The sequence below is a fragment of the Planococcus citri genome, chromosome 3, assembly GCF_950023065.1.
Source record: "Planococcus citri chromosome 3, ihPlaCitr1.1, whole genome shotgun sequence".
Taxonomy (NCBI): Eukaryota; Metazoa; Arthropoda; class Insecta; order Hemiptera; family Pseudococcidae; genus Planococcus; species Planococcus citri.
This window is the reverse complement of record NC_088679.1, coordinates 49,888,939-49,903,689: the sequence shown is the minus strand read 5'-3', so window position 1 is coordinate 49,903,689 and position 14,751 is coordinate 49,888,939. Positions and strand designations below refer to the sequence as shown.

The window sequence follows — 14,751 nt, the reverse complement described above, 5'->3', positions numbered from 1 at the left end:
CTCGTACTCATTTTAAAAATTCAAAATTTGAGTTGTGCTCAAAACCCCATTATCGAAAACGAATGAAAAAGTCATTCAATAAAACTTTTAAAATCAATTGACCAACCATTTAAATTCTTGAATGGTTGAGCAAAAGTTCTCCTTCGATTTTGTTTATGGCTACGTACGCCCCCTCCCCTTCCTAATCCTCATAAAATTCTAAATTTGTGAACAACGCGATAAAAGACTCGCATTGATATTGACCTTGTGTTCCACTACCCTAAAAGAATTTAATTCTAAAACACTACCCAATAATGATATACCTACCATACAGTTCCGCTCTAGAACTTGAAAAACAATTTACTCAACAATAAATGCGCGGATTTCACGCCAGCATAATTTTTTACGGCGAAAAAATTGTACTTAATGTGACGTATAAAATATTAAGAATTAATTTAGCTACTAATAAAAATAATTTTTAGAAAATGCAGATTTTATTTGCTGATTTGAAGCTGGTGAGTGGAAACAGAAACAGAAAGAGACGATCCATACAGCACGATATAAAATTTCCCACAACTAGCATCATTGTGTGAAGTAATCGGTTCGTTAGATGGTACGCGTAGTGACGACAATTGTAGATGTTATTACAAAACACGAATATGTTACAAATGGTCGCTGCTTATGCGTCTTATTATTCATTAAACAACAATAATAACAGAATGTGGCTAATCTCAGAAAAATACGAGAATCAAATCCAACATCACTTTATGGGAATCAGGCTACTAAAATTCCAACACTATTGTTTTAAACGATTCGTCTAACCTACTTAGTTTTTTTTTTTCTTAAATCATATTTCCGCCGTCTTTCATAAGCCACCTTACAAATTCAGCACATTTTTGGCGAGTGAAACTGAAAAAGAAAAAATGGAGGCGTTTGGTGGTTAGGTATACTTGGTTTGGTTTTAATGATCTGTAAAGAAATCATACCGTTGTATACTATTCAAGTTTACTGTTTATGGTAGGCAGATATATATTATTTCGTTATAGTAGGTATATTTATACTCGTGCATTGTTGGAAATTGTAAAAATTTCTCTGCTCCTACAGACATATTATGCAGACGAAGCGCATTTCTGGGTTATTTGTTTGTTTAAGATTCATCTTATATATTCTAGTTCTCGTTATGTAGGTACATCTACTTCCCTATAGAAGTATTTTTACTTTCGTTTTTTTCTTTTTTTTTGAATTAGTCCAACTTTTTGGTATATAGATGGGTAGGTAGGTACCTTTTTATAACTACGTTTAATAACTCGATTTGGGTCAATTAAAAAGTTGTCGTGTTATCGATGATCAAATTGAATATTATGTATATCATGTTGGAAATATACCTACCTACTACTACAAATATTTTGTAAAAAAATGTTAAAATGCAAAATTACCAGAAATAGTTCTAGTTTGACGAATAGAGGTTGGTTTTTACGATGTTATGATGTGCCCCATTTTGTTACCTAGTACCTAGGTACCTATATTAAAAATGCGATTTGTTTGACGGGTTCATTATGCGTCGAACTGGTTTTATAAGATTTGTTCGACCATTTATAAAAGCGTTAATTTTAATTACCTTTTCGTCTCATCTGCATCTAATTCCCTTTAGGCAACCTATTGCAAAATATGCTACTGAACTCCTTGAATTAATATATTGTATAAATATAGGTACCTATCTAAGTAAGTATGCGAATATAGTGTTTGTTTAACGGTTGATAAGAGAGCAATTTTTCTACTTTGAACCTTCGGCTCTCTGCGTTTTTAAATACGTCCATTATTTTCGAAATAGATTATAGGTACCTACTGAAAATTCAATGTGTGTGGTACCTATAGGTATACCTATAATTTATTTTTCAAAATTTCAAGATCTGTTCGATATTAATAATCCTTACATTATTAATTGAATCAATCATTATCCTTGATTTAATTCAATAATTGTAGGTAATGAATAATTTGATTATAGAATCTGCACGCATTTTTAGGTAATTTTAATTTCGGTAGCATTTTTTGTAACGCCGCCGCAGGTAATTAAAACAAAATTATTCAGAAAGATGTTTAAGTAGTCACGTTATATACCCATCAAAACGTTATGGATTTACTGACCTAGACAAATATTTTTTATGTGTACATATAGTAACATCGCACTCTAATCAACTGAGATTTGTTCTTATATTCGAACAAATTGTTGAGAAGAAAAAGAACGAAATAAAGTAAAAAAAATTCTGCGTAAGTAAAAGTAATATTGTTTTGGATCTTGGTGATTTTTTGTGCACGTAAAAATACCAAGTTTCCAGCAAAAAATGTTGGTAGTTACAAGTACGTACTTTAATTTGTATCAGAACCTTTTTAGAGCGATAACGTAACTCACAAGGTATGCTGTTGACCATTCCATCATTCTATTTCACAATTTTTTTTCTCCTGAAATAAGGGTGGGTGAGAGATTCCATGGCGTTTTTCAATTGAAGTGCAATTCCTTTTAATTTTCCTAGAAAGAAGGGGTAATTATTTTTGAACTTTTCTCTAGTAGAATTTGGAAGGATGAGCTGTTCCTTTACTTGCTCTCATTCCACTTTTTAATCCTAAGAATTACACATCATATGATAAAATCGAGTCTGATAGGTAAAATCTTCCACAATTTATAGACTTTGTTTTTTCTAGGAGAAACTTTTGATGGATACTTCCTGCGATTTCAGAATCCAGAATTGATTACTATATAGGTATTGTTAAAATCCAAGCACAGAAACCAAATCAAATAAATTTATTGGAACATTTGTGAATCCCATTTTAAACTACACTTAAGTAGGTACCTGGTGCTTACGAAGTTCAATGCTGCATTCATACGAGTATGAGTTTTTTATGCTCGAATTACTTATGCGTTCGCCCACTGTTGAGTCATTCGACAAAAAATTTTCGATTGTTATCACAGAATTAGCTCTGTAAGTAATTCAATCCGCGTATGCAACATTACGCAAATAAAACCAAGAATTAAAAACAAAACAAAACAACGGGACAAAAACACGAGAGGAAGCAATTGCCGAAGAAGTTGTGGAGATAACATTCAGAAAAGTTGGTTGAGCGTGAACAGCAATGTATTCCGAAAAACATTTTTTTTGCAATCGTACTCGCTTTACATAGTTAAAATCAAGACAACAACGAAATATGCATTTGGGTATTCAAATGAAGCTAGGTCTAGGTACTGGATAATGGGTAGCTGAAGCTGGGCACATCTACATAGTACATATACGATACCCAGCCCCACTAGGTGAAGTACTTGAAATATTAAATTCACGTGGTGATGCAGATAACGGAAACATTTTTCGCGGAAACCTTTAACCTTTTTGTCGCATATATACGTGCAAATATTTCTCTTCTTCGTTATGCATTATTTTTTTTTATTTTTTTAAATATTTACCTACCTGTGTTTCTACGTTTGTGAAATAATAACTACAAGTAGGCATACCTAATAAAAGAATATAACACCAGCGTAAAATGTGTGATGAAAATGAAATTGAGTTGTAATTTTTCTCACGTTTCCATCAAAAAAATCGTGTTTAAAAACTTCATTTGGATCTTAAAATCAAGATGAAGAATATTTTTTGCACGAGTGCCTACCTACTTGACACCAAAAAATAAGTAAGTACATACCTACTTGATATAGAACCAGTAAAAAAATAATGCAAGTAAACTAAACAAAAACAAATTATAAAATATCTATATAGGTAAAAATTGATCAAACTGATGATTTCCCGGAGGAGTATGGTATAGAAAGATGAATATGATTCCTACTGGTAAGCTTATAACTCGGAAACATTTTTATGATATGGTATGTAATGTACGTATGAAAATAGAGCATCAATTAAAATTATCGATCACTCACAAAAAGATACCTACAGTTTTTTAAACATTTTTTTGAATTATCTGTCTGAATTTTTTAATTGACTTATATGACCCGATTAAGTTTTGTTTTCAAATATTTCTTCGATAGGTACCTAGATACGTATTAGGAAGGTGTGCTATACCTAGCTATTTTATTTCAACAGAGAATCATAAATTTTTTGTTGCGTGTAATTTTCTTGCTTATGAAATTTTTTATTGTTCTTAATTTTCTATAACCTGCAATTAAAAGTTATCTTCATTTTTTACAGCATTTTAACAAAATACCAAACCTAATAGGAAAAAAATGATTCGTGATTGAAGGCGTGGGAGGTGTAGAGTGCAATGAAAAAGATTGTGATTGTGAAATAAAAATGATTGTTGGATATCTAATTTTTAATTAATCCATTTTATAATATAAATGGTACTACGAGTAGAATTAGAAGGACTTTTCGAGCACGATTTTATGATTTTTTTGAATCAAAATGTCAATTTTTTACAGAAAACTCAACAATAACCTCAATTTAAAAATCTAGATTTTAGAAATTTTCAAACTACAAAAGTATCCATACCTAATAACTAATAAGTCATTTTTCATTAGAAAATTGAATCGATCAGAATGGAAAGGGTCAAAAGTCTACTTTCGACGTTTTCAGTTTTTCACCGATATTTCTGTATTGAAGCACGGCGAATCGACTGGCGTTGTCAGATTTTCGCGAAAGTGCCAGGAAGATGGTGTTTGGTAACATCGCATTAGCGTGTCGAGTGTAAAAATTTCACTTTTTCAACAAAAAAAAAGTTGATGAATTTTTTGAAAAATTTGTTGCATGCAGAAGTATTATTTTTGAAATTTTAAGTATATTTATGCTAAAAATAGGCGCGATTTTCAAAAAAGAACAGAATTTGAAAAACTGATCGACAAAATGATCTTCAATTTCTCTGACGATGTTCTGGTATTTTCAATCGAGATCGAGTCCGAGAGTTAAAATATGAAAAATTGTTGGTGATCGAGAATACGTAGAAAGGGGTATAAGTACTTAAGTCACATTTTTTTTTTTTAATAAGCTGTGGGCTCCGGTGCACGCAATTTTTTTCGCGATTTCGCTGAAAGGCGTTCTTTTGGTGACTCTTTCAACGACCAAAAACGTGTTCCCTAAAATTGTTTGGTTTTTGAATAACATCAGCCAAGGGGAAACTGAGTAAGTTCATACTTTTTAAATTTCTTTTTGACGCATTTTTAAAAATTCAAAGCACCTCGACATCATTCTGAACTAGAAATTACAAGGATGAAAATGTCCATTACACAATACTTTTAAATCATAGTTAATCTGAGGCATAATCGAAAAAAGGCACGCAAAATCATAAATCAAAACAGTCTCGGGCACCTAATTAAATTCTGAAAAAACATTCTTGCAAGCAATAAGTAGGTCAAGTTTGCTTACTGGTGAGTACTATATTTTGTTTGAAATTTGACTTTGTTCTCCTCCTCTATTCTCTTCTGAGCGTTTCTGCGACACAGAATTATGTATGTACGTACATATAATATGTAACTACTTTTTTTCAACTTTAAATAGAGTAAGGAAGCATCTCATGCTATGTATTCTGCTACTCAAGTCAATTTCACAACCAAATTTATACCTAGTTCTCTTTTGAAAAAAAATTGATTACCTACCTATTTGGTTATCTCCTCCAGGCTCTCAATGTAGATATATATTTTGATGAAAATATTTTCACCTTATCGATCAACCTTTTCGAATGCTATCACCTGTAAACTATGCATATTTGTGTTACGTAATACCTACTTTAAAGATGGTAATATGTGTAAGTAAAGTGTAGACATTATTAGTGCTGAGGATAATATCTTTCGTAGATAAGTAGGTATATACTTCTCTTATACATATACACGATCACAACAAGTACCAAGATGAAGATGAAACAGGCCTATGTAAAAACCATAAATTTTAACTTATTATACAGGTATTTTGTTTTCATATTTTTTTCGTGCATTTAAAATATCCATAAATAATACATAATTGATCTAGTTTCTTGAAATCAATTCGTTTTTTTTTCAAGCATCTATTAACGGCACGAATTTCTACTGATGAACTTGCTAAAGATATGGAAACAACGGCGATCGTGTCCAGATTAGGTACATTTTATCCTTCAACCGATTAACTTTGTTCTTGTTTTGTTCATCAAGTCGTCGCTTTAGAAATAATTTATCGCAAAATAGACTGGAATGAAAAAAAATTGTCGATGCTCATCCTTGGACTCTTTTATTATTACTTATTATCATTATTGTTAACCGTAAGTTGCATCGGTCGATACCTACCTATGTAATTAAGCATATCAAAAATACAAAATTATGAGCTGTGATAAAATACCTAAGTCAATTCGGAATTGAAATACGAAGATTGCAATAATTGTTTCTCGTTAAGAAATGTATAAACCGGTTCTAATGATGATTTTCATTTTGTGTAAGGACTGTTGGTAAAATATCTTGTACCACATAATGAATAAATTTAAACGTGTAAGAGGAAGACGTGAGAAAAGGAAAGGTGAAAGATCAACTTTCCGTTTTAATACAACTATTTAGCATGACTAGAGCTTACATTCGGAGGAAACTTTTAAAATGGTGAAAAATATATCACACGGTTCGCTGCTAATCAATTATTATCTACACGAGTGTACATATTTTTTCTTCTTCATTTTTTTTTGTTTTGTTTTCGTTCATCGGATGACAAATGATATATTGAACAATTTCACCCACGTACATATGTCGCCCAAATGAAATGCCACTATAGAATGAATGATTTGCTTGTTTACGTATTATAAGTATGTAATGATGTAACCGATCATGTCATGACCTCATAAATAAATCCTGTGATTGGCTTATTTCTGAGCAGCAACTTTTGACCTTTAAATGAAATTTGAGAATAGTACGCTTTAAGGGGAAAAGAAAACTTGATGGAGGAAATTTTATCAGGTCAAATTGCATAATATATACACACTACACTGTCTGTACTCTGTACCTCATGAGTACCTACAAATAATAACTAGTTGCACCGGACAAAAATTTATTGTCGAAATTTTTGAAGGTATTTAATATGTGGAAGTGAGCAGACAGGTGAAGGTACTTACAATAGGATGTAGGTAATGGGTTTATTCCAACATTACCTACTAATGATTATTACGTAGGTATATTTTCGATCAAATCCATCGAATACAAAAGTTTACACTCGGGTACAAAATATGTAATCTTACTAATAATGCATTTCCAATCACTCACCTTTCTCTTCCTTTCGGCATTAATATTCTACCATCTGCGTATGTAGGAAACTTCGCACATGTAATTTACCTAACGTGATACGAAGTGTAAGATTTTGAAATCACTACCCTGCTGTGATTAATACAGATTAATTGGTTTATTTGTCTAGTTCATCGGTATCTATGGTATGTTGAGGTATATTGCAAGTAAAAGTGCAAGGATCAAATTGTCAAATGAGGTAGACATTTGTGTTACAAGAGTAACGATTTTACAACTCGTTAAGTAAGTAGGTGGGTGCTTTTACTCATACATTGGATCATGTTTAACTCAGTCTGTCAGTCATGCTGAATTCGCTACTTTTAATATCCACACACAAACCAAGCTTCAAAACAACAACAATTTAGCTTTGTAGGTACCTTATGAGCTTCAATCTCTTCTTATGTCCAAAAAGATCCTAAATTATCGAAATTCGAACCTTTTTAGTGATCTAATTTTTTTATCTTCATAAGCTCAATATTAGAAGAGAAGTCACGTGGTTTTTAATTCAGATTCTTTTTAAAATTCATTTTCAAAAAACCATAAGCTAGACATTTTTCCTTGGAAGTTGAAAGCATTACCTAATTGTTGGTTTTGAAAATTTTGATCTGAAGGGCGTTTAAAAAAATGCTATGGATTATTTTGTAAAAACTGATGGCTTTAATACTGTCGGGTGGTTCATATTTTGTCTAAAAATCATCTACATGGGATTGCCAACGTTTTTAGTGCCTTTTGCGAAAAATTCAGGGAGAAGAATAAAAAGTTCAAAGCACCTAATTAAAACTTCGTGTGGTACAAATAATATAGGTAGGTACCTGAGGTACTTTCAACAGTGGCATGGAAAGGAACTGTACACCTGAAGACTCGAAAAAGTGTTTCACCCCCCCCCCATCCACATTTCACATTTTTTGATGGTCGGTTTCAAATAGAATTGTTTGTTTGTGGTGAAAAATCTAAATTTTGTCATCGAACAAAATTGAGTTTTGAAAAAAACTTAGAATCACACGAAAAAAGTTCAAAAGATACAAAATTACATTAGGTATACAAAATTTTTTGCCTGTACAGTTCAACTTGATGTTGCACAATTTTTTTTTGAGCTTTATGTATGGCCCCTGCGCATGCATAACAAATTTCTCGCCTCAAAAACCCGCCTCCATTACTCCTCCCCACCCTCATGTTGTAAGCACGTGACTGATTATGTGCTTTGTTTTCAGAGGTGGTTATATAGTTCAAATTTAATTCATTTTTCTGAAATGATCGTCGCACTTTCCCTCTTCGCCCAACTTCTAACACCTTCAAAATTTCAAAGTATTTGCAGACTAAAAAAACAAAGAAAAATGGAAGTCGAGTATCCTTTGGGAGGAAAGTTTATGCTGAAGAATTTGACAGGATTTTTCGTCATTTTAAGATAAGCTTAGTCTCATAATATGTAGGATAATTTAGAATTATAATAAAAATTAATGTTTCAAAAGGAATTGTGGAAGTCTAGCTCTCGAGCTCTCGGATACAAAGATGATCTTCTTTGCCCTCATCTTTCCACGACTCTATACCTGCTTGCTTCCCTGCCTCTCTGCTTGCCATCCAGAAACCCATTCTTTTTCCAAGTTGATATTTTTAAACAGCATTTTCTCGTTCATTCGATTAAAAATTTCCAAAGTACAAAATAAATGCAATCTTTTCCACGAAAGAAAATTCAAACAGACACCAGATAAGCAGCAGGTATCTCAATTAAGATAGGTTGAAAGGTACATATGTGTAGATGCATAATAATTTTAATACATTTTACCACAGCAATTTTTATGGCGATCAAGAGAGGTAAAAATGTACTTATTTCTATAATATAAAATTTATGCTTGTAAATAATTTATTCCAAGGTTGCGATTTAAATACTCACTTATTTAACTTTTTTATCGATGAAAAAAAAATATTTTTAAAATTTTTCCCGATTGCTTAAGAAGGTAAGTTCAATCTAGGCAAGTATAAATTTCTATTTTAAAAATAATGATCTCATTTCACCTCGGATTAGCAGCTCAACACTTTAATAATTTTTCCAATATTTTAACTGCCTTTAGATTCAATTTTTCGATCACATTTTTATCTGGTACTTATTAAAAATCATCACTGGAATTCAGCAAGTTTCATTAAACTACGGAAACACGTTAGGTAGGTACATACTTTGTTTGGGTTTTTTAAACTTGCTCACCTCATCTGCGGTTTGTTAAAATACTACCATGTAAATTGATATTCATTTACCTGCCTAATACATTTAAAAAGTATTTAACTTTGCAAAAATCTTGATTTATTTTTGACTCTCGATGTCGAGTTCTTCGAACACGGGATCGCGTTATCTAACAAATACACATGTGATGTAACGTTAACCACAGGAGTCCAATAAGAAAGAAAAAAAATTCTAGTTAAAATAACATGATAAATGTTTTAAAAATTTGAAATTAAGCGAAACGTCGACTTTGCGAGTGTGATTAATTATAGGTGAGTATTACATTCGTCGAGTTGAGCTGTTCCTAGTTTTTTACAGGTACCTACACGAGAAATTTAAATGATCTAATTTATATTTAAAAATTTGTTCCAGCTACGAAGCAGTGAGAAAAATTTTAGCTGTGGGGTCACTCGAGTATAAATTTATTTGAACTCGACTTAGACATTTCTTTGCGTCACGTGTATCTAATAAAATTAATTAATCTACGGGTAGTTTTATTCATAATCCGGGAGCTTTTGAGAATTTCTTTGAAAAAACGAAATCATTAAAGCGGAAAAAATCTAAATTGAAAAAAAAAATATAGGTACCTATATGTAGATGGGTAATTCTCTAAATCCCCAAGTGATCAATTAAGTAAATATTTCTATCAATGATTTAAAAAAATTAAAATCAAGGTACCTATCTGTAATCACTAATCAGCTTTTATCAGTTTCAAAACGAAAAAAATAGGTTTTTGCTGATTCGCTATCTACAAATTTTTCAACAAATAAAAGCACCTACCTATTCGTTGTGATTTATGATATATTTTCCAAAATATGTACGAGATTCTTCTAAATCTTTTTCAATTTTTGATCAGGTACTTACTAGATAAGTATCTTATCCAACGTACACAAAGAAGTACCATGGTGTAAAAATTAAAAAAAAAATAAATCATAACTTACCGATAATTGTAAAAATATTGTCGCGAAACTTCACGTACACCGAAAAGCCACGAAATGAACAACCGGTTCACGAAAATAATCTACGCAATCGAGAACTAACTAACGTGTTTGTTCCAGCGGTTGATGAGTTCTAATCTTCTTTCGTTTTCTGCGATCCTCGCATCTACCTTTACCATTCCATCTCTACCGTTACATCCTGTTTTACGTAAGGTTCCTATTTCCTAAAGTCATCTTCCGCGTGCTTAAATAAAGGTAAGCTCACTTTTTGGTCCTGTGTAGGTGTATCTACATTGATGCCATCTTTCAAATTTTTGGATTTAAAATTGATGGAAAGAAAAATCTGAATTATTAATATGAGCGAGTGCAATTTTATATTGATACGGTACAAGAAAATTACATGTGGTTTTTCGTAAATAGGTACTCACAATTTAGTGAAATGTCGTAGGTGAATTAGATTTAGCTTTAAAAAATAAATATTTCTATGTGTCTAAAGTGCGTTGCTTAGCTGTAGTTTTTACGAACATGATTTTGTTTTTTTTTCAATTTCTTGAAAATCAAGCCATCGTTGTACTGATTTCGCTCGATTAGTGTTTATCTGTTTTTGAAGAAATCGCCATCTAGGTAATTTAAAAACTGACCTGCAGTAATCACATTAATCCGTGTTAAAATAAAATTGAGGGAAAAAACAACAGTTACATCGAAATAAAAAATAAGTAGCTTAAGCTTAAGCATCGAATATTAAGTAAAACTAATGAGGCGCTAAACTTTTTCTCAACCGAAACAAAATAAATCGATCATGTTTAAACCAAATTGATTTACACAGAGAAAACAAACTCAACTTTACTTACTCGATATCATCCCATAAATTGTTCAAAAGCACCGGTAAAAGCATTTCTAAAGGTATCGTAAATGCCACCCATCATCGTAGAAGGTTGTTGAACCATCGACATAGGAGGTTGTTGGTTTAAAGCCGAGGGAATTTGGAATCCAGTTTGTGGCGTTAGTTGATCGTCGCAATATACAACAATACGAAAACATAGTAAACCCAAAAGGATACAAATCTGAAGGAACGAACTCATTTTAACGCTAACAAAAACGAACTTACAGCTTCAATTCGTGTGAACCTTTGTAACGTACACAATTGTAGTCGAGGTTTTACAATAGGACTATTTTAAAATGACCTTAAATATAATTTAGTGCCACTGTTAAGTTCAAGTGGATATTTACTCGTGTTGAGGATTTTCCAAAAAAATTTTTTAGTGAATTACGATATTATGATACCTGGTACTCAGTACAGTATTTATCGGTGTTTCAAGGTTTAATGTCTAGAGGTGAATTTATATTATGTAGGTATTATTTTGCTGATTAAGTAGTTACTTTATGTCATTTCTTTCTTGATTTTTTTTTCTTTTAAATATCTAAATTCATAATTTGTCTGCTTATTTTTTTTTCAAAAACTTGATTTTTTCAACACACTTTCTTGCACGCATTTCACTTTTATTATAAAATGTCGCTGTATATCAACTGTATAATTTAAGAAAAAAAAAAAAAAATGAAAAAATGTGTTGCGTTGATTTTTTGGAAAATAATTTCAGAGGATAAACAAGCAGGTACCATGCACTTTTAATTTTATGTCGTACCCACTAGGTACCTTTACAGTCTTATAACAATTGATTCTAAATACATACAAGATCTTACAACACGTAAGGTACCTCTACCTACTCAAAAGTATGACCTCAATGGCACGTTTTGTGAATGATAATTTATATTTTATAATAATCATTTATTTTTCAGAAAAATATGTATAAGTTCATATTTTAAGAACAATATTATTTTCCTGTTAGTGCAATAATCTGCAAGCATCCAGCTATCCACATCCAATTTACTGTGCATAATATTAAAATACGCAGACCTACGAGATGTAGGTAGGTACCTGGCAGTATTAATAGCGCCTTGAAACTATAAACATATGCAAAATAAATTACGTATTCTTCGTGCACTACGATACCTACGTATTATCTTTGCTCGAAGTTTTGTTTAGGTAATTCGCTCGGAATGTGTAGACTAACTTTCTTTAAAACATTGTACTTGTGAAGGCTGGATTGTAATTTAACTTTCGCCAAAAAGTCTATCTTCAATTCTTCTCGAAGTTTTGATTTTAATTCTACAATAATAGAGAAATTGTAATCAGAACGAACATTGTTAATAAAGTGGGAAAAAATTAATGTTTTCTATTAAAATATGATTTTTTCTCGTAAAATGTAATTTTACCAGCGACGATGGATTTTTTTTTTTTAAAACAAAGGTAAAGCATGTAACAAATGACTTGTTTATTTACAAATATTATATACTTTACAATATGTCGTTATTGGTTTGATATGTAAAAATAAATAGTTATCTTAACAAACGTACAATAATAAGCCCAAAAAAGCTTAGTCGACGAGTATTTTATGATATTAAAACGAATACTAAAATATTTCGTTTCGTATAAATACAATGACTAGGTAGGTAAATTTTTTTCATGCTTGACTAGAAAAAGTGTAAAATTGAAAAAAAAAATCAACAACAACTAACAAAATATGTATAAAATTATTAACATAACATTCCATTTGGTACATGACATCATATCAAAATATCATCAATTATATACAATGGAAAAAAATGGGCAAAAAATTGAACAAATATCATTGAAATAAATGTGTCTTTTTTGTTCAGTGGTACAAGACATTTTTGTTTCTTTGATAATATACATTCTATTGAAATTGTTTACTTACATTGACGCTTTAAAATTTTTAAATTATTTTCACGAATTAAGGTTTTGTTTTAGTTTAAAAGTTAGGCAGGTACCACTGAATGAGATCACCCCTAAAAAAAAATTGCATTCGCTTTAGCTGTAGTTACTGCAATTGCATCGTTACCCAAACGACTATTCTAGGATGCACAAGTCCTCCAATTTCACAGTTGACAGTTCGAGTTTCACCATTAACCACGAATAATGCTTCGTTTGCTGGAGTAACCAAATAATGTCCAAATATACCAGATGCAACGATGGGTCGATTGCCATTTCCCCATTGAGCTAGTGATGGATCCATTGCTCTTCCTACTCCGGTGATCATTTCAACTTTACCTGACAAATTGCATGCAAAATGATATATTTATACTCAGATCTATCAAGTCTTCATTATGACACGTTGTTATTAAAATACGTAATCAAATTATAACTATTGCAACTTACCAGTTTCCAAGTTCAAGAATAAGATGTCTTCTTTGTTGGCTGCACTCGCATACGTATCATAACCATGTGTGGTACGAGATGGATAAAACGTAATTTCGCTTATATTTAACGTGGTTTTTACATCAAATATGAAATTTAATCCAACCTCTGAAAAATATAGATTGAAAAAATTCTTCGTAAATAATTCGATTGATTATATGAAATAAAATGATAGGATTTTTACGTATTTTCAATTCTGAAAATTTATTTTAAAAAAACAAAACATTTTAATGCTGCGTGAACAGCTTCACCTTCAAACTTCAGAATAGGCATCTCATTTTATTTCAATGCAACATAACTTGCGTGGTGTGGGTAAAGGGGCCAAACTGATTTACAATTCAGGCATGATTTTAAAAGGCTCAGAAGTGGAGGGAAAAAATAACATAAAACTACGAAATTTTCAACAAAAAAAAAAAAAAAAGGCTATGTAATTTACTTTTTTAATGAATTGTCTCATTTTTTGGCTATTGAAGAAGGATTATTGCGTAATTCATTTTCAACTCGCTGGTTGAGAAATACGTAAGTATTCAATAAAATTCATGACTTTCAACTTTCATGATGAAAATACTTTGGAGCCATTTTCTAATGGCAGCCATTAGAAGAAAAAATACGCTTGCAAATGTGATAGTTATAATTTTCAGTTCAAATACCTATTTATTCTCAGATTTGAAATTTTTCAAATAAATTTTCAAATTTAAAAAAATAAGTATAGAAAATTGAGAGAAATTTTAGAGAAGGATAATAGTAAAATTTTAAGATCAAATCGAAAAACGCTGAGCTTTTTTCAGCACTTTTTTGTCGTCACCGGACAACTTTCTAGGAAACACAGCAAATGAACTTAGAAGTAGTGTTTCATCCTTTTCATGGTGATAATATTCATGCAATTATGACATTATCAGTACATCCTTTGTTTAAAGTGAACAGAACGTGAACATAATTAATTTCAACTTCGCCAGTCGAGATTAATTTAGTTATCTATCTTTTATGAATGAAGAAAAAGCATTTTGTCTTTCGCTTAGCTAACGAAATGTTTTTCAGCTTTAAAATTTCCATCTGCTTAAAAGACCTTTTATATAAACATTAACGCGATTTCCTTATAATAATGTTATTTTGTCGAGTA

The 14,751-nt window shown here is 31.2% G+C and overlaps 2 protein-coding genes across 2 annotated transcripts in view; both read right to left on the bottom strand.

The window, feature by feature from the left end:
- Positions 1 to 10,510, bottom strand: part of LOC135839228 (probable serine/threonine-protein kinase clkA) — a 32,232-nt gene extending 21,722 nt beyond the window's left edge. The window contains exon 1 of the mRNA XM_065355160.1: positions 10,358 to 10,510. The gene's annotated coding sequence lies outside the window, so the exon portion shown is untranslated. The remainder of the gene's footprint in view (positions 1 to 10,357) is intronic.
- A 2,162-nt stretch (positions 10,511 to 12,672) lies between these two features.
- LOC135839157 (follistatin-related protein 5-like) overlaps positions 12,673 to 14,751 on the bottom strand; it is a 61,030-nt gene continuing 58,951 nt past the window's right edge. Inside the window, exons 17-18 of the mRNA XM_065355058.1 lie at positions 13,593 to 13,739; positions 12,673 to 13,484 (exon numbers count right to left, since the gene is read on the bottom strand). Coding sequence (XP_065211130.1) covers positions 13,255 to 13,484; positions 13,593 to 13,739 — 377 coding nt within the window. The 3' untranslated portion in view covers positions 12,673 to 13,254. The remainder of the gene's footprint in view (positions 13,485 to 13,592; positions 13,740 to 14,751) is intronic.